At 36.5% G+C, this 19019-nt stretch overlaps 1 protein-coding gene across 2 annotated transcripts in view; it reads right to left on the minus strand.

The window, feature by feature from the left end:
* The window catches only part of STK31 (serine/threonine kinase 31), an 88794-nt gene that overhangs the window by 48393 nt on the left and 21382 nt on the right, over positions 1-19019 (minus strand). For both annotated transcript variants that reach the window (XM_032305853.1, XM_032305852.1), the window contains exons 7-11: positions 17469-17827; positions 16362-16536; positions 7530-7645; positions 5314-5473; positions 2225-2347 (exon numbers count right to left, since the gene is read on the minus strand). In XM_032305853.1, coding sequence (XP_032161744.1) covers positions 2225-2347; positions 5314-5473; positions 7530-7645; positions 16362-16536; positions 17469-17827 — 933 coding nt within the window. The remainder of the gene's footprint in view (positions 1-2224; positions 2348-5313; positions 5474-7529; positions 7646-16361; positions 16537-17468; positions 17828-19019) is intronic.

The following is a 19019-nucleotide window of genomic DNA, read 5'->3' on the forward strand; positions in this document are numbered from 1 at the left end:
ATCAGGCTCCCTGCTCAGCAGGAAGCCTGCTTCTCCCACTCCCCATGCTTCAGTTCCCTCTCTCACTGTGCTCTCTCTGTCAAATAAATAAAATCTTTAAAATAAATAAAGTAAAATAAAATACATAACAATCATAAATACTTTAACACCCAACAATACAACACTAACTTTTTTTTTAAAGATTTGATTTATTCATTTGACAGAGAAAGACACAGTGAGAGGGGGAATACAAGCAGGGGGAATGAGAGAGGAAGAAGCAGGCTTCCTGGTGAGCAGGGAGACTGACACTGGCTTGATCCCAGGACCCTGGGATTATGACCTGAACTGAAGGCAGAAGCTTAACAATGAACCACCCAGGTGCCCCAGCACTGACTTTTTTTTTAACAATTAAAGAACTAGAATATATAACAATCTCTCAAAACTGATAAACTGATCAGATCAAAAACTAAGAAAAGATACAGAAGATTAAGGATTAAAATAATAGCTATACATCAGGACCTGCATACCAAGTATACCTGGAATATACTTTCTTTTTTACCTTATAAGGAACAGTCATAAACAATCAACCATGTATTTTAGGCTACAAAAGAAGTCTCAGTAACTGTTGAGGAAATCAGAAATCATGAACTTTAACTTCTTTGACCTCCATAGGTTTTATTTCTTAAGTATTTGAAGAATATAGGTAAATATCAAACTACTTCATCAAAATAGAAGTTTAAAAAATATTCTGGTGACCAAGGGGAATAATATAAAGGGAAACAAACCAGATATAGCAAAAACTCTCATAAGACTAAACTTTAAGAAGAGTTTTTACAATGATCTCGGTTGCAAACCTATGTTTACTAGCAGTTCATGAGAAGAAAAAGACCTTCACAGGGTAAAGTAAAAACTGCACTATAAACAGGTACATTCTTACTATACCACTGCCCTTTTGCATGCAAAGGTCACTTCACAATTCTGGAAGAACTTATACTATACGTGGTATTATCTAAACTACATCTTCCTCCAGGCAGACAGAAAGAGACAGTGTCAAGATGTCCCTGAATATCCTTTTCCCCAACTCTCTAGCAAACTCATTCCCTGCGATCCAAAATAAGACAAGGATGCCAACTAGCACAGCCAAGATTTAACTTGTTACTAAAGATGCTGACCAATGCAGTAAAAGTCCGAAGATATATAAAAAGTAGATGGAGAAGATGGCTGTTGTTTTCAAATGATATGACCACAAAGAAAGTTCAAAGAATATTAATAGAGAAATGAGAACTAAAAGAGTTCAGGAGAGTTGCCAGAGACATCAATGTATAAAAGTCAACAGTAAAAGGGCGCCTGAGTGGCTCAGTAGGTTGGGCCTCTGCCTTCAGCTCAGGTCATGATCCCAGGGTGCTGGGATAGAGCCCCGCATCGGGCTCTCTGCTCAGCGGGAAGCCTACCTCCCCCTCTCTCTCTCTGCCTGCCTCTCTGCCTACTTGTGATCTCTGTCTGTCAAATAAATAAATAAAATATTTTTTTAAAAAACAGTAAAAATAAATAAGCAAACAAATAAATAAAAATCAACAGTATTCCACTACACCATCAAAAATAAGAAATGGAAAGTAAGGTAATAGCCACAAAAGCAACTAAAAGTATACATATCTTGAAGTTAAATGAAGAAATGCCAGAGGGTTTTTAGAGAAAAATTTTAAAACATCATTAAAGGAGACTAAAAAAAAATCTGAATAAACAAAGAGAAAAATGTTTCATAACACTGTCACATGTGCATTCACTCCAAATTAAAGTCATTGCAGAGATGGCAGGATAAGGCTGAAGATAAGGTTGAATAACAACCTAGAGCTACTGTACTCTAGCCCCTGATACTGAATCAGGACTCCTCTTCTAAACTCTTGACATGTGACCCTACCAGATTTTCTGCTGGAATGCAACAGACAACAGGGACTCACATGCCTGCTTCAGCTTCTGTATCCATGAGTTTTCCCAGTGAATGCCACTCTAGCAATCCTGATGTGTCTGACCATTTTACTTTATTTGCAGGATAGATATACATATATAAACATATTAAATAGATTAAAGTAGTATTTTAATCCTATTAAAAAGAAATTTTAATTCATCCAAAAGAAGAAAAAATTTTGTAGCCATTAGTACTATCTGAAATCTCAAAGTAAATGCATATTTCACCTCTCAAATGATAAACATATTTTAATGTATATATATCTTTTTAAATTCTAACCTGCAATGTTTTCAAGCGTTTATTAAGAGGTAACTCATCTACTTCCAGAATAAAAACTTCTACTGCCATGTTCAGTTTCTGTTGCACTTCATTTCTTTTGGCAATCAAAATACTCCCTTCGTTCTGGAGAAAGAAAACAATAACAATCATTAATACACCAGCTGGCTTTTTTTTTTTTATACACACTGACCTATGTAAAAAAAAAAAAACTAATGTCTTAAAGTGAGTAAAATTTAACATTACATTCTCCAAACACAGTAGCTTTTAAGACAAGCATCTTTCTCCTGAGATCACCAAACTAACAAAGAGCTTTCTTTACCTTAATTAGAAATAAGGTATTTCATAATCCTACTCTTATTTTTCCCACTATATGGACAACACTGAAATTTTTGTTTTTCTTAAAAAATTATCCAAGTTCCTATTATTAATTATACACTAACTCCCTCCTGCTCCCATTCCACCTGTCAATTCCTTCAACTACCTACCCTTCGAGATTCAGTTAATCTCCACCATGGTAAAACCTCCAATTTGTCTAAGAGGTTAGGTTTGGAAATAGGCATATGAGAGAGATCCAAGAATTCTATGCATTATCTCTATTATAGTACTTATCAAGCTACATTGAAACTATTTATATGTATATCCCACATCCAAGAGAATCATGTCTTAAACAAATCTGTGTCTCTGCTACCTATTGCAGTGTCTGCCACATACACTAAAAAGCTTGAATTTTATATTCTTTTTTGTGTAAGTTCAACCAGGCCATTTTATAACTATACGCAAAAAAGAAAAGAATCTCATTAAAAATACACATGGCAATCAAGTTGAGGTACTGTACAAAATACATAAATGAAATAACACTAGACCTAAATTAAGTTCAATAAGGGAAATAAAATGCCGGATGCCTGGATAGCTCAGTTGGTTAAGTGTCCACCTTTTGATATGAGCTCAGGTCATGGTCTCATCATGAGATCTGGCTCTGCACTAGGCATGGAACCTGCTTAAGATTCTCTCTCCCTTTCCCTCTGCCCCTCCTCACCCCTCTCTTTAAAAAAAAAAAAAAAAAAAAAAGGCAACTCAGCAGCAGTTATAACTCTGGATTTATTCAATAATCCACTCTTCAGTCTATCAAATGAACTTTCAGGAAATGAAGCCCAAAATTAAATCCTGAAACGTAAGGAGCTGCTTTAGCAGTAAGCAGAAACAAATAAGTCCTTTTTTTTTTTTTTTTTTTTAATTTATTTGACAGAGAGAGAGACAGCGAAAGAGGGAACACAAACAGGGAGTGGGAGAGAGGGAAGCGGGCTTCTCACTGAGCAGGGAGCCTGATGCAGCTTCACAATTCCAGGACCCTAGAATCATGACCTGAACTGAAGGCAGATGCTTAATGACTGAGCCACCCAGGTGTCCCCAAATATCTCCTTTAAAAAAAAAAATCAAAGGAGCATCTGGCTGGCTCAGTCTGGACAGCATATGACTCTTGTTCTTAGAGTCATGAGTTCGAGCTCCACATTGGGTGTAGAGATTACTTATGTAAATAAATAATTTTTTTTCTTAAATATACTAGAGGAGCACCTAGATGGCTCAGTCAGTTAAATGTATGCCTTTGGCTCAGGTCAGGATCCCAGTGTCCTGGGATCCAGCCCCACATCAGGCTCCTGCTCAGTGGGAAGTCTGCTTCTCCTTCTCCCACACCCCCTGTTTGTGTTCCCTCTCTCACTGCCTCTCTCTCTCTGTCAAATAAATTTTTAAAATTCTTAAAAAAAAAAAAAGAAAGAAAAGACATCATGAATTACTTTAATATCAACAACATAGTTTAAATGGAAAGAGAATACACCTTGTAGTCAGACATACCTAGGTTCAAATACCGTTTTAACATTTAGAACTATTTAATCTTCAGCAATTTCCTTAAACCTTGTAGGCCTCAATTTCCTCATTTATAAAATAAGAACAAAACTGTCCATTTTAAAAGTGTAAAGAAGAAGTTTATAAACTACCTAATCACATTACCTGTGTTTCATATAGATCAAACTCATTGCTTTTGTCACTTTTTTCTTCTGTAATTAGAAGTGATCAGTTAGGGTCTAACATGTAAAATGACACAAATACAGTCCCTTGTACAAATTTAACAATTCTGGAATTTCCAAAGACCTAGTTATTCTGTTCAGTTCTCGCCTACAGTCAGCTATTGCCAACTGGGCAACCTAGGTATGAACTAGGAAGACGACTTTTGGGGTACAATCCCCAGAGGTAGAAACCACAGAAACCACCAATAATTCAGATGGAGCAACTTCAAACACAAGTATGGAACTCATAGGTACTATGGAAAGTTATGATTGTGGTAAGTATCTTCATATGAAAAAGAGGAGCTCTGTTCAGCTCAATATAAACTAAAGAAAATTGTGAGAGGAAATATACTTGTACCTATGCTAATAAAGATTTCATAGGAAATAATCTGCTCTTCATACCCTCCCCTACCCACAAATAACCACCTTTCAATAATGGGTGCTTAAACAGCATTTAATAGTAAGGCAGAGTCCAATACTTCACACCACTCAGACCACCACACCACTCAGACCCCAAAACAATATACATTAGCAGGTGTCACAACCACCGTGGCTTACAAGCTTCACCCCCTTCAAAAGCCACCATATTTTATAGGCATAGCTTCCAAAGTTCCTCAAGGATGGTATGCCCGGTTGCAAGAGCCTCCACCAAGCATCTGTAGTTTAAAGTTTCTCAAGTCCAGATATAAATTACCAACTAGGGAGATTTACCTAACCAATGCCGCCTAGTAACATGACTGAAATATTATTTTATTAAATTACCAAGGAAAAAGAGAAGGAATTGAACAATGGTCAAATGTTCATGCAAAAGGGGAAAAGATTTTCTTAACACTTTATCCACAATCACCATTTATCTATCTTTTTTTAACAAGGCAAGAAAATTGGGAGTCAAAATATTAATATGAAGATGCTATAAAATTTAAAGATTTCATGCAAAGTATCACTATAATATCCACAATCTTTCCCAAATGATATCCCCATATGATCAACAAATAAAACCTTTAGAGAGAAAAATTCTGGACCCACCACATTTTCACAAGTTTGTATGTTCTTCTGAGCAAGATTGTATTCTGCCCAAATTCTCTCTAATTCAGTCAAAGAAGCTGGGATAGTAAAGCCCTCGTCATCTAACACTTGCATAGCATCTGAGAGGTCATTTCCAAAACGAACATTGATGTTGACACGTCTATTTAAAAACAAAAGCAAAAAGGAAAAGATTAAGAAATTTTTAAGTTGACGTGAGAAAAAGTTGTGCTTAAATAATAATGGTCTAAAGTTACAACATACAATGTTGGCTATGAAGGGGTACTTGCTAAAACCTTATATAAAATCATCAATTAACTGGCATAATTTGTAATTAAAAATATATTTGATTCATGGGGCACCTGGGTGGCTCAGTTGGTCAAGCATCAGACTCTTGATTTCAGCTCACGCCATGATCTTACTTTAGGGTCATGGGATGGAGCCCTGTGTTGGGCCCCACACGTGGCAACAAGTCTGCTTGAGATTTTCATTCTCCCTCTCCCTCTGACTCAGCCCCCCTGCTTCTGCACAGAAGCATAATAAATAAATAAATAAATAAATCTTAGAAATATATATACATTTGAGAAAAAAATCAAATAAAACTTTATTAGAAAACTTTTACATAGATGCCCCTGAGTAGCGCAATTAGTTGGGCTCTGCCTTCAGCTCATGAAGGTGATGATCTCAAGACCCTGGGATCCAGTCCCACACTGTGCTTTCTGCTCAGCAGGGAGCCTGCTTCTCCAGCTCCCCTGCCTATACCCTCTCTCTGTGTCAAATAAATAAAAATAAAATCTTAAAAAAATAATAAAATAAAATAAAGGACAACTTTAAAAGTCTGATCATATCAAATAGACCTTCAATGCTAGTATACAGTTAGATTTCTGAACAATTCCTTAAAAATGTTAGACTTAGCTAAACTTGTTAAGACTGCAAGCACATTAGTCCTTGTACCCTATTAAACAGACTAACATTTGTAGAGTTGAAAAAAGGAAAAAAAGAAAAAAAAAACAATTGGAGAGGCAAGCCAGCTAGCAAAAACAACAAAGTCCATCCATATTCTTTTCTCTAGTTTCTAACAAGACAGCCACCACTCAAATAGCACATTATTTCCTCAAAAATGTACTAAAATACATTGGATTATTTTGGTCCTAAATCTGCCCCATATCTGTGGCAGTGTAGCCACTTAATTTCTGGTAGTGCATCAAAAGTTAATTAGGCTCTCGAGGAACAAAATTACTCAAACTATCTAGAGGCTTATAAACCAGATGACAGCTGATGGATTTATACTGGAGAATACAAATTTCAACTGGACAAAACAGCAACACACAATATTAATTCAGATGAACATCTTCTTATTGTTTCCAAGTATTTGAGAAAATGAGTAACTGATTTAAGTACTTTGTGTAGCATGAAAAGGAATTTAGGTTGTCTTGAGAACTATTTTTTCCCACATTCCAGAAAAGAGGGAAAAATTATCCCTAACCAGCAGTAAGACAATCATCTATTAATATAAAATACCTACATAAATCATATACAGAGTCTGACAAATGCTTAATAAACTCTGCACAAGGATTCCTAACCAATTTCTTCTCTCCTGATTCCATGAAGACCATTTTTCTTCTACTGTACGAAAACCACTTTTTTCTTTCAAATCTTTAGTTTTGATATAGGCCTAAAAATAACACCAAGCAATAAAAATAGGCATAGTAGTTTCCCATCAAACTACCACTTAGAACTTGTGTTGGTTTTTAATTTCATTCTCACAGATGACTTTATAACCATATATAACTCCATGTAGTAACAAAGGAATGCTGACACAAACACTATAAAATTCAGCTCAGGCTAAGTGTTTTTAGTTTCTCTCTTTTAAAGGCATAAAAATATAAAGATCAAGTGTCAAAGGAAAAATGATGAGTATAGAATTTAAACAAAGCACAAACTAATCAGCAATTATTTTAAATTATCTTTCTCGAGGTCCCTGGGTGGCTTAGTCAGGTAAGCATCTGAATCTTGATTTCAGCTCAGGTCATGATCTCAGGGGTGAAACTGAGCCCCAAGTCAGGCTCTGTGCTCAGCATGGAGTCTGCTTGAGATTCTCTTTCTCTCTCCCTTCTTTCCCTCTGCCCCTCCCTCTGCTTGTATATTCTCTCTATAAATAAATCTTTAAAATAAGTGAAAATTAAAATTATCCTTATCAAAAATATGCTTTTACTTACCTAATTTCTTTCAACATTTCAACCTTAGCTGCCAGATTTTCCATTCTGGTACCTACACGAGTCTTCAGAGTGCTTTCTAAGTGTTTAGTCAAATCCATGGTAGTCGCTTTCTCTTGCTGCAACAAAAAACAAGCACATCCCTAGTGAATCTCGAACAAGAAACTATATTTCTACTGTCACTTAAATGCTTTTAAGGCATAAATAAAATTCTAAAGATTAAAAAATATTTGGGTACCGGGGTGGCTCTTGTTGGTGAAACCTGGAGCTCTTGATCTCGGGGACATGAGTTTGAGCCCCATATTGGGCATAGAGATTACTTTTTAAAAATTGGGGAGCACCTAGGTGGTTCAGTGGGTTAAGCATCCAACTCTTTATTTTGGCTCAGGGAATGATGGGGTCATGAGTCCAAGCCCACATGGGGCTCCAAGCTCAGTGTGGAGTCTGTTTGAGATTCTTTCTCTCCTCCCAGGCTCCCCCTACTCATGTTCTCTCAATCTTGCTCTAAAATAAATAAATAAATCCTTTGAAACAAAGTTTTCTTTTTAAATATTAAACCACAGGACAACTTATTTTCCTACTAGTTTGGATCTGAAAAAGATAAATCTATTCCAGGCTTCTACCTTCACACAAATCATAGACTCTTTATCTTTCACTCTAATAAAAAGCCAAATAGAAAGAAATTTCATATACTTTGTCTCAGTAGTTAAATTTTTAAAAGATAAGTAAAAGATCCCTAGAGACATGAAATCATTATCAATGACAACTTTTTTTTTACAAAGTCCTGTGTCATTTTACATTGCAAAACAACCAAAAACATCACTTCCCTGACCCAAGCTAGATTAAACTCCCTAATTCTGAATAGTATCTCAAGTACAAATGTAGCATGATTATCTAAAATAATGTATAGAGCAGTAATATCATTAAAGACGTAGCAGCTTTATTCTAATTATACTCCAAGCCAGATTATTACATAAACATAGAAATTTTATTCAGCATTTGTACAATATGATCCTTAGTCCTCACATTCTCTCCAATTCTCTAGTTAAATAAGAAGAGAGAACCAGCAGATACTGAATGCTTATGTTTATTACTAGTATGATACAATCGGGTATGTTCATGTCCTTCGGCTCCCATTTGTTAAGTAGGATGACCATGAAGAATCAGTTATATTTGTTTTTAACTCTGTTTATATCTACTAGAATTTTTATTATAATTATTCAAAAATTACATAAATCTAGAAATAGGAGTGGGAAAATAAAAATTGTTTTATCTTTGCAAATGTACTTAATGTTTTACAAAGATATTAAACAAATCTTCAATACAAATTACTAATGAATTATATGTGTAAGAAAACTTTAAAATACTGAGGTAAAGAATCATGTAGATCTAAAAGAATTGTGAAATTAAATTGGTTCTCAAGGCTATTATTAGTCAACTTGTATTTTTAAAAAACTGAAAATCAAATGAAAATAGTATGGTTTTTAAGACAAAGAACCAATAAGACAACAGATGGCAAATTCAAACCCAACCACATCAATAATTACAATAAATGAAAACTAGATTAACACTCCAATTAAAAGATAGGAGATTATAAATTGGGATAAAAAGGCTTAGATTCAACTATATGTTGCTCATAAGACATACTTACTAGATATAAAAAGACATAAAAATTAAAGGATGGAAAAGATATACCAGGCAAATATGGCTATATTAATATCAGGCAATGTGGACTTCAATGCAGGGAGCATTCCCAGCAATAAACAGGGATATTGCATAAAGATGATTCAGGAAGACACTATTCTAAATGTGTATCCAACTAATAACAAAGTCTCAACTCCACCAAGTAAAACTTAACAGAAAAAAGGAAGAAACAGAGAAAACCACAATAATATATGGAGATTTCAACACTCCTCTCTGGGAACTGATAGAACAAGTAGACAGAAAAATCTGTCCAAATACAAAAGACTTCAACAATAATCTCAGCTCATTTGATTTTATGCACAAAACACTCTACCACACAACTGTAGAATATATACAGTTTTGTTTTTTTTTTAAAGATTTTATTTATTTATTTGACAGAGAGAGATCACAAGTAGGCAGAGAGGCAGGCAGAGAGAGAAGGAAGCAGGCTCTCTGCTGAGCAGAGAGCCCAACGCAGGGCTCAATCCCAGGACTCTGGGATCATGACCTGAGCCGAAGGCAGAGGCTTTAACCCACTGAGCCATTCAGGCGCCCCTACACAATTTTTTAAAGTACATGGGAACACTTCCAAGGACAAATCATATGCTGGGTAATAAAACAAATCACAATAAATTTAAAAGAAGTGAAACCAAAGAAAGTTTGCTCCCTAATAAAAAGAGATTAACTAAAACTCAGTAACAAAAATATACTGGGGGGAAAAAAATCTCCAAATATCTGAAAATTAGACAATGTATTTCTAAATAACTCATGATTCAAACAAAAATCACAGAATTTTAAAAACATGTTTAATTAAGAAAAACAAAGTATCAAAATCTGTGGCCTACAGATAAAGCAGTACTTAGAAGTATCTTTACGAGTGGTTGGGTGGCTTAGTGGCTTAAGCTTCTACCTTTGCCTGCCTCAGGTCAGGATCTCAAGGTCCTGGGATCCAGACCCATTTTGGGCTCTCTGCTCAGTGGTAGCCTGTTTCCTGCCCCCTCTGCCTGCCTCTCTGCCTACTTGTGATCTCTCTCTCCATCAAATAAATAAATAAAATCTTTTAAAAAAATTATCTTTAAATGCTCTAAAGAACAAAAGATCAAAAATGATATGAATTTCCATCTGAAGAAGATAGAAGAGCAAATTAAAGAGGAAAGAAGGTAATCGTAAACTAAAAAAAAAAAATCAATTAATAAAATAAAAAAGAAATAAATTTTTAAAACCAACAGATACAGAAATCAGTACTTTGAAAGCATTAAAAACTTCAGGTTTCTGGTCCAGCATGCAAAAAGCCTGAAAGTCACTACACCATCCTAACAACAAATAAAAAGCTGAACAAACTGAAAAAATCAACAAGCCTTCTTAGATCTTTAAGAAAGAAGAGGTCATATCACCACTGCTATTCAACATAGTACTAGAAGTCCTAGCCTCAGCAATCAGACAACAAAAAGAAATTAAAGGCATCCAAACAGGCAAAGAAGAAGTTAAACTCTCACTCTCTGCAGCTGATATGATACTATATGAGGAAAACCCAAAAGACTCCACTCCAAATCTGCTAGAACTTGTACAGGAATTCAGTAAAGTGTCAGGATATAAAATCAATGCACAGAAATCAGTTGCATTTCTTTACACCAACAAGACAGAAGAAAGAGAAATTAAGGAGTCCATCTCATTTACAATTGCACCCCAAACCATAAGATACCTAGGAATAAACCTAACCAAAGAGGCAAAGAATCTGTACTCAGAAAACTATAAAGTACTCATGAAAGAAACTGAGGAAGACAAAAAAATGGAAAAATATTCCATGTTCATGGATTGGAATAACAAATATTGTGAAAATGTCTATGCTACCTAAAGCAATCTACACATTTAATGCAATCCCTATCAAAATACCATCCATTTTTTCCAAGGAAATGGAACAATTAGTCCTAAAATTTATATGGAACCAGAAAAGACCTCGAATAGCCAAAGGAATATTGAAAAAGAAAGCCAAAGTTGGTGGCATCACAGTTCCAGACTTCAAACTCTATTACACAGCTGATATCATCAAGACATATGGTATGGTATGGTATTTGGTTGGTATGGTACTGGCACAAAAACAGACACGTAGATCAATGGAACAGAAGAGAGAGCCCAGAAATAGACCCTCAATTCTATGGTCAACTAATCTTCGACAAAGCAGGAAAGAATGTCCAATGGAAAAAAGACAGCCTCTTCAACAAATGGTGTTGGGAAAATTAGACAGCCACACGCAGAAAAATGAAATTGGACCATTTCCTTACACCACACACAAAAATAGACTCAAAATGGATGAAGGACCTCAATGTGAGAAAGGAATCCATCAAAATCCTTGAGGAGAACACAGGCAGCAACCTCTTCAACCTCAGCCGCAGCAACTTCTTCCTAGGAACATCATCAAAGGCAATAGAAGCAAGGGCAAAAATGAACTATTGGGACTTCATCAAGATCAAAAGATTTTGCACAGCAAAGGAAACAGTTAACAAAACCAAAAGACAACTGACAGAATGGGAGAAGATATTTGCAAATGACATAGCAGATAAAGGGCTAGTATCCAAAATCTATAAAGAGTTTAGCAAATTCAACACCCAAAGAACAAATAATCCAATCAAGAAATGGGCAGAAGACACAAACAGACATTTCTGCAAAGAAGACATCCAGATGGCCAACAGAACACATGAAAAAGTGCTCCACATCACTCGGCATCAGGGAAATACAAATCAAAACCACAATGAGATACCACCTCACACCAGTCAGAATGGCTAAAATTAACAAGTCAGGAAATGACAGATGCTGGCGAGGATGCGGAGAAAGGGGAACCCTCCTACACTGTTGGTGGGAATGCAAGCTGGTGCAGCCATTCTGGAAAACAGCCGGGAGGTTCTTCAAAAAGTTGAAAATAGAGCTACCTTACAACCCAGCAACTGCACTATCGGGTATTTACCCTAAAGATACAAACGTAGTGATCTGAAGGGGCACGTGCACCCAAATGTTTGTAGCAGCAATGTCCACAATAACCAAACTATGGAAAGAACCTAGATGTCCAAATACAGATGAATGGATAAAGAAAATGTGGTATATATCTACAATGAAGGACTATGCAGCCATCAAAAGAAATGAAATCTTGGGCGCCTGGGTGGCTCAGTGGGTTAAGCCGCTGCCTTTGGCTCAGGTCATGATCTCGGGGTCCTGGGATCGAGTCCCGCATCGGGCTCTCTGCTCAGCAGGGAGCCTGCTTCCCTCTTTCTCTCTCTCTGCCTGCCTCTCCGTCTACTTGTGATTTCTCTCTGTCAAATAAATAAATAAAATCTTAAAAAAAAAAAAAGAAATGAAATGAAATCTTGCCATTTGCAACAATGTGGATGGAACTAGAGGGTATTATGCTTAGCGAAATAAGTCAATTGGAGAAAGACAACTATCATACCATCTCCCTGATATGAGGAAGTGGAGATGCAATGTTGGGGGTCTGGGGGGTAGGAAAGAATAAATGAAACAAGATGGGATTGAGAGGGAGACAAAAGATAAGAGATTCTTAATGTCACAAAACAAACTGAGGAGGACTGGGGGGAGTGGGGAGGGAGAGGGTGGTGGGGTTATGGATATTGGGGAGAGTATGTGCTACGGTGAATGTTGTTAAGTGTGTAAACCTGGCGATTCACAGATCTGTACCCCTGGGGCTAATAATACATTATATATTTATAAAAAAATAAAAAATAAAATAAAAAAGAAAGAAAGATAAGGTCACAGGACAAACTACTACCCCCAAAACTGGAGAGACTGGGAAACAAAAGCCATTCACAACTTACAAGGAACAGCAACCTCTGAGGGAACCAGTCTCAAATAGGTAAACCTCAACTTCAAATGACAACACTGAAGACTTACTGTGAACAACTCAGTTAAAAACTCCAGGCAGACCCGGTCATCAGGATGCCTCCAGTTTTATGAGTTTTACCCCCAGGATCTCTACCATGTTCTCACAGAGAAATAAAAGAGAAAAATCCCCTCCAGCTTCCAAAAGGGAAAGGGGGAAAGGAAACATTTTACACCAGAGTATTCTATTCTTAACAAGACCTAACCTCAGGGAAACTATATATTTTTTAAGATTTTATTTATTTATTTGACAGAAAGAGAGAGAGAAAAAGAGAGGGTGTGCACATAAGCAAAGGCAGAAAGGGAGAATATATACTAAAAGACAAAAAAAAAAAAAAAAACACACTTGGAAGAGACAAATCAAGAATCAGACTCAGACAGGGCATGGATAGATGCTCAAACTGTCAGACCAGAAATTTTAAACATGACATGATTAATATGCTAAGGGCTCTAGTATGTAAGTAAGTAGACAGCATGCAAGAACAGAAAGTCAATGAGAGATCAAAAACACTAGAGCAGAGATGAACACGTTTGATGCACTTATCAGTAGATGGGATATGGCTGAGGAAAGAATCTCTAATCCAAGTTACATGAATGTATATACCCACCAAAAGACCCATACAAAAATATTCACAATGGCTTTACTCTTAACAACTAAAAACCAGAAACAAACACCCTAAATACAAACTGTAGTATATTGCTACAATGGACTACTACTCAGTAATAAAAATGAACAAACATAATATACACAACATAAATAAATGTCACAACAATTATGTTCAGTGAATGAAGCCAGACACAAAAGAACACGTATCAGAGGATTCCTTTTATGAAATACAGGACCAGGAAAACTAAACTATGGTGATATAAATCAGAATAGTGGTTGCCTTGAGTGGGAGGAAAAGTGGTTAGACTGTCGGGAGGCAACAAGGAACTTTCTGAAGTGGAAATGAGCATTTTATATCTTGAGTAGGTAAAGTAGATGGCCTGTGATCCATTTATACTCTTCACGGAAGAGGACAGGGGAATACCCCCAGAGACAAAAATAAAAGGCAGGTGACTAATCTCCTTATGAACTAGACCTCAAAGAAACAGATTGTATTCTAAGAAGAGACCTTCTCTGAAATGCCCATCCTTAGGAGGATGTCCCCAGATAAAAGGTTAGTTATGGGGCGCCTGGGTAGCTCAGTCAGTTAAATAACCAGACTCTTGATTTTGGCTCAGGACATGATCTCAGAGTTGTGAGACTGGGCTCGGTGCTCAGCAGGGAGTCTTCTTGGATTCTCCCCTCTCCCTCCGCTTCTCACCTCTCCCCCAGCCTAGAGCACGGTCTCCCTCTCTCTCTAAAATAAATAAATAAATCTTTAAAAATACAAACAAGAGGTTATAATGGACAGTACCCAGATTTATAGATTTATGAGGCAGAGCTCCCTGGAGAATGCCACCTATGGATTTAAAGGCTGAAAATCGAGTTCAATTATCAATGATCAATGATTTAATCAATCTGACCTAATAAAAGCTTCATTTAAAACAAAACATAACACAACAAAACAAAACCCTCCAAATAAGTAGGTTTTGGGGAGCTTCCAGATTGGTGAACAAATCCATGTATTGGTAGAGTGGTAGGCTAAGATACCCCCAGTTCCCCTACTCCACCTTTCACTTCCTCTATGCATCTCTTCCTTTTATTTCGTTGTTCCTGCATTATATCCTTTATAATAAAATTGTAATCATAAGTATAGCACTTTCCTGAGTTCTTGAGTTGTTTTAGTGGATTACTGAACAAGGTAGTAGGGATCATAGGAGCTCTCAAATTTACAGGCAGAAGTGTAGGTAGCCTGGGAACCTGATGGTGGCTGGAATCTGAACTGGAAGAAGTCTTATGAGACTGAGTCCTTAACTTGTGGGGTCTGTGCCAACTCCTGGTATTTAGTATCACAAATGAATTGTGGGACATCCAGTTGGTGATGGTGCACTGGAGAACAGTGTTAGGGTGGCACATTTAGGGTAAGAAAAAACTCACACATTTGAAAAAGAGACAATATTTTTGGGGGGGGGGGTAAATGCCCTGAATCCAAGCAACCTTGAGAGCTAACTACCATAAAAGGAAATATATGCAGATAAAGGAGCCTCTTAAGCAACACAAGGATGCAGATTAAGCAATTTAAGAGATTTATCATCCAAAATGCAATGCACAAGCCTAAACTAGGATCCCAACTGGAAGAAGCTAAGGGGCAATCATAGAACAATCCAGGAAATCTGAACACTGGATATTAAAAGATATTAAGGAATTACTGTTAATTTTTAAATATTAATAATATTACAGTTGTCTTTTTCAAAGTTATATTCTAGTAGAGGCAGACACTAACTAAAACATATACAGTAGAGTATTATCAATGGGATTTGTTTTAAAATAACTCTGGGGCACCAGGGTAGCTTAACTGGTTAAGAGTGTGCCTTCAGCTCAGATCATGATCCTAGGGTCCTGGAATTAAGCCCTGCATCAGGCTCTCTACTCAGTGGGGAGTCTGCTTCTCCCACCCCTCTGCCCCTGCTCATGTGCACACGCGTGCACACATGCGCTCTCTCTCTCTCTCTCTCTCTCAAACAAATAAATAAATAAATATCTTAAAATAAAATAAAATAACTCAGGAGGTATAGTTTTTTTGTTTTGTTTTGTTTTTCTAAAGACTGCCCTTGTGTCTAGTAATTGTAAAAACCAGGTGATGAATACACTAGGTTAATTATTCAACTCTCTCTCCTTCTGCAATGTATGAAATTTCCTACAGTTAAAAGCTTTTAAAAGAGGGGCGCCTGGGTGGCTCAGTGGGTTAAACCTCTGCCTTCGGCTCAGGTCATGATCTCAGGGTCCTGAGATCCAGGGTCCACATTGGGCTCTCTGCTCAGTGGGGACCCTGCTTCCCCCTCTCTCTCTCTGTCTGCCTCTCTGCCTACTTGTGATCTCTCTCTGTCAAATAAACAAATAAAACCTTTAAAAAAAAAAAAAAAGCTTTTAAAAGAACATAAAAGGAAATGTAAATGAGAGATTATTAATCTTTCAAACATTCAAAGAAATCCAAAGATGATTAGTTTGGAGTATAAGAAAAAATTTCATCTGTAAACAAATATAAAGGAGAAAAGAGGGAGGATGGGAGAGAAAGGGAAGAAAACAAAAAGTGCCAGCAAATTAAACAAATCACCCAGATGAGTATACAGATCACCCAGATGGTCATTCTTTACCTTATACCAGTGAACATACCATACCTGCAGCTCCTGGGCAGTCTGTTCTACTTTGGATTGTAGAGCTTTGTAACTTTCAAGAAGAACCTCCTTCTCATTTTTAAGCCTTTCATTTTCTTCAATCAGTTTCTGGTCCTGCTTAATTTTTGCCAGGCTGACATTAGATCCTAAATTAAAGTCTCCAATAGTCAAATTTTCCCTATTAAAAACAAATTCACTTATTTTAAAAACCAAACTCTGTTAAGAGTGACAGAGATCATAAATCTAAACGAAATCATCTTGAGAATATATCTTAAGTTAATTTTGAAAATAATTTAAAATCTTTATCTAGTTCAACATTTTAAAATATTTTAATGCAAACTAGTTTTCATAAAATTATACTTCAAAAACAATGCTGCCAACACTCAAATATATTCCAACTTATAGCAATATCAACTCCAGCAAATACAGTAAAAAGGATTCATTATCAGTTTCTTCCAATTTCTCCTCCCCATGAACTCCACTCTATTTGACAAGTTTTGTTTCTACAATCCCAAAAACAGCTACATAACCCAAGACATGGCATCATGGCTTGGATCATGACACAGAAGTTTATAAATGGTTTGGTACTTAGAAACATTAAACATGGCTTTCTGCTTCAAACTTATAATTCAAGATTGTCTAAAAAGTGAATTCCCTTTATAATAATCAAGTTATCACAGGAAGTTACCACAGGAAGAACAAAGAGTTTCTCTTTTGTTAAAAAGGAAAGTTAATTCCCTATAACTCATTAAAACATTCTTAAAGCAATAGGAAAACTTCAAAGTTTATCTGAAATTCTGGCTGTGCCTGGATAATTCAGATTTAGGAGTATTTTTATATTTTTGGTAAACATATTCAGAAGAATTAATATGAAGAGCTGGCATGTGAACTTTAAATAACAGGAATAATTTTTCTTTCAAAATGGCTCCTATGAAAAATTCCTACAAAAGCTGAGAGGAATACACATTTAAGAAAAATAGAAATGAGTATCATCCCTCAAAATCCTGACATAGATGAGGATTCCAAAAACATAAAGCTTGACTTCTACTATGACAAGAGCTTTACCAAGAATTAGAAACTAGTTGACTGAAAACCCCACGACAGTCTTACTTTGGAAATGTCACATGATTTCCTGCATCATTTTCATTCTTCGAGTCAAGAGTCATCCTCCCACTTAAGCGCCCCTTTGGCCGGGTGAAGGCTGACTGGTTTGATCTATGGCCCCATGAGGGAATAGGGCTTTTGAGGTTCCTGAGGACAAGCTGACCATGATCTGATTTTTTTTCCTCACAGGTGTTACTGCTGGAAGTGAGTTTGCTTTTCTCTGCAAATCCTTTCTTAGCCACCTCCTCCCCTATATCCACACTGCCATACTCAGCCTGAGCAATAACTGTTCCATCTTGATAGGTTGCTTTAATTCTCATTTTTATCTCCTTTTCAAAAATCAAGCTCCCCAAAAAGGTTCTGCCCTAAGAAAGATGGGGGAGGAAAAAAGATGTAAACCAACGACGCCAACATGTCTTTCTTCACTTATTTTTTTTCTACCCAGTTTTTCAAACAATCATACTTCTTCATTCTGAAAACTCTTACCTTGTTATTGGCTATAAGCAAATATACTCCTCCATGTGTATGAATATATTCTAATTACACATTTAGAGGAGAAATCTTCTTTTCCAGAAGTAGAGTTAATACCTGTATAGGCAGCCATATCCATAAATTTTAAAATGTGTACCAATTAAATACCCTAGAATAACTGTTTTAAACCAAGCAGAAAGTGTTGACCATTTTTGGTCCCAGTGAAATGAAATTGTGTCTTAAGGAATACAGCACATAGAAATTAATTCTGGTATCTAAAAAAAGCACTCAAATTCAACAAAACTTTACAAATAGCTTTATAGGAGCACTGGGATGGCTCAGTTGGTTAAGCATCTGCCTTCAACTCAGATCATGATCCCAGGTTCCTGGGATTAAGCCCCATGTTGGGCTCCCTGCTCAGTGGGGAGCCTGCTTCTCAGTCTCCTGCTTGTGCTTGTTCTGTGTGTGTGTGTGTGTGTGTGTATCAAATACATAAATAAAATCTTTTAAAAATAAATAAATAAAAATAGTTTTACAGGCAGAATTAGGTACTCTGGTTAGGGGCACCTGGCTGGCTCTTGAGCTCAAGAGTTTGGGGTTTGAGCCCATGCTAGGGGCTTAAAAACAAAATCTTAAAAAAAAAAAAAAAAAAAGAATTAGATACTCTGGTTTTATAGTAAGAAAGGATCAGAAGAGAAAAAAACAAGCAGGAAACCATACCAATGATAATCCAGGTACTAAGAGCATAAAGACCAAACTAGGGGTGCCTGGGTGGCTCAGTCAGTTAAGTGTCCACCTTTGGCTCAGGTCATGATCCCAGCATCCTGGGATCCAGCCCCATGAGCCCCACAGCAGTCTCCCTACTTAGCCTACTTCTCCCTCTCCCTCTACCCCTTCCTACCCATGCTTAAGTTCTCTCTCTCTGTCTCTCAAATAAATATTTTTTTTAAAGAGACCAAACTAAAAATTAGCAAATACACAAGCTGACCACATTTAAATAAAAAAGAGGAGGAAGAAAGGGAAGAGGGAAAAAAGAGGATAAAGAAAAAAATTTCAAAGTCCAAAGAAGAGGAGGAGGAAGAACAG

The sequence above is a fragment of the Mustela erminea genome, chromosome 11 (genome assembly GCF_009829155.1).
Source record: "Mustela erminea isolate mMusErm1 chromosome 11, mMusErm1.Pri, whole genome shotgun sequence".
NCBI lineage: Eukaryota > Metazoa > Chordata > Mammalia > Carnivora > Mustelidae > Mustela > Mustela erminea.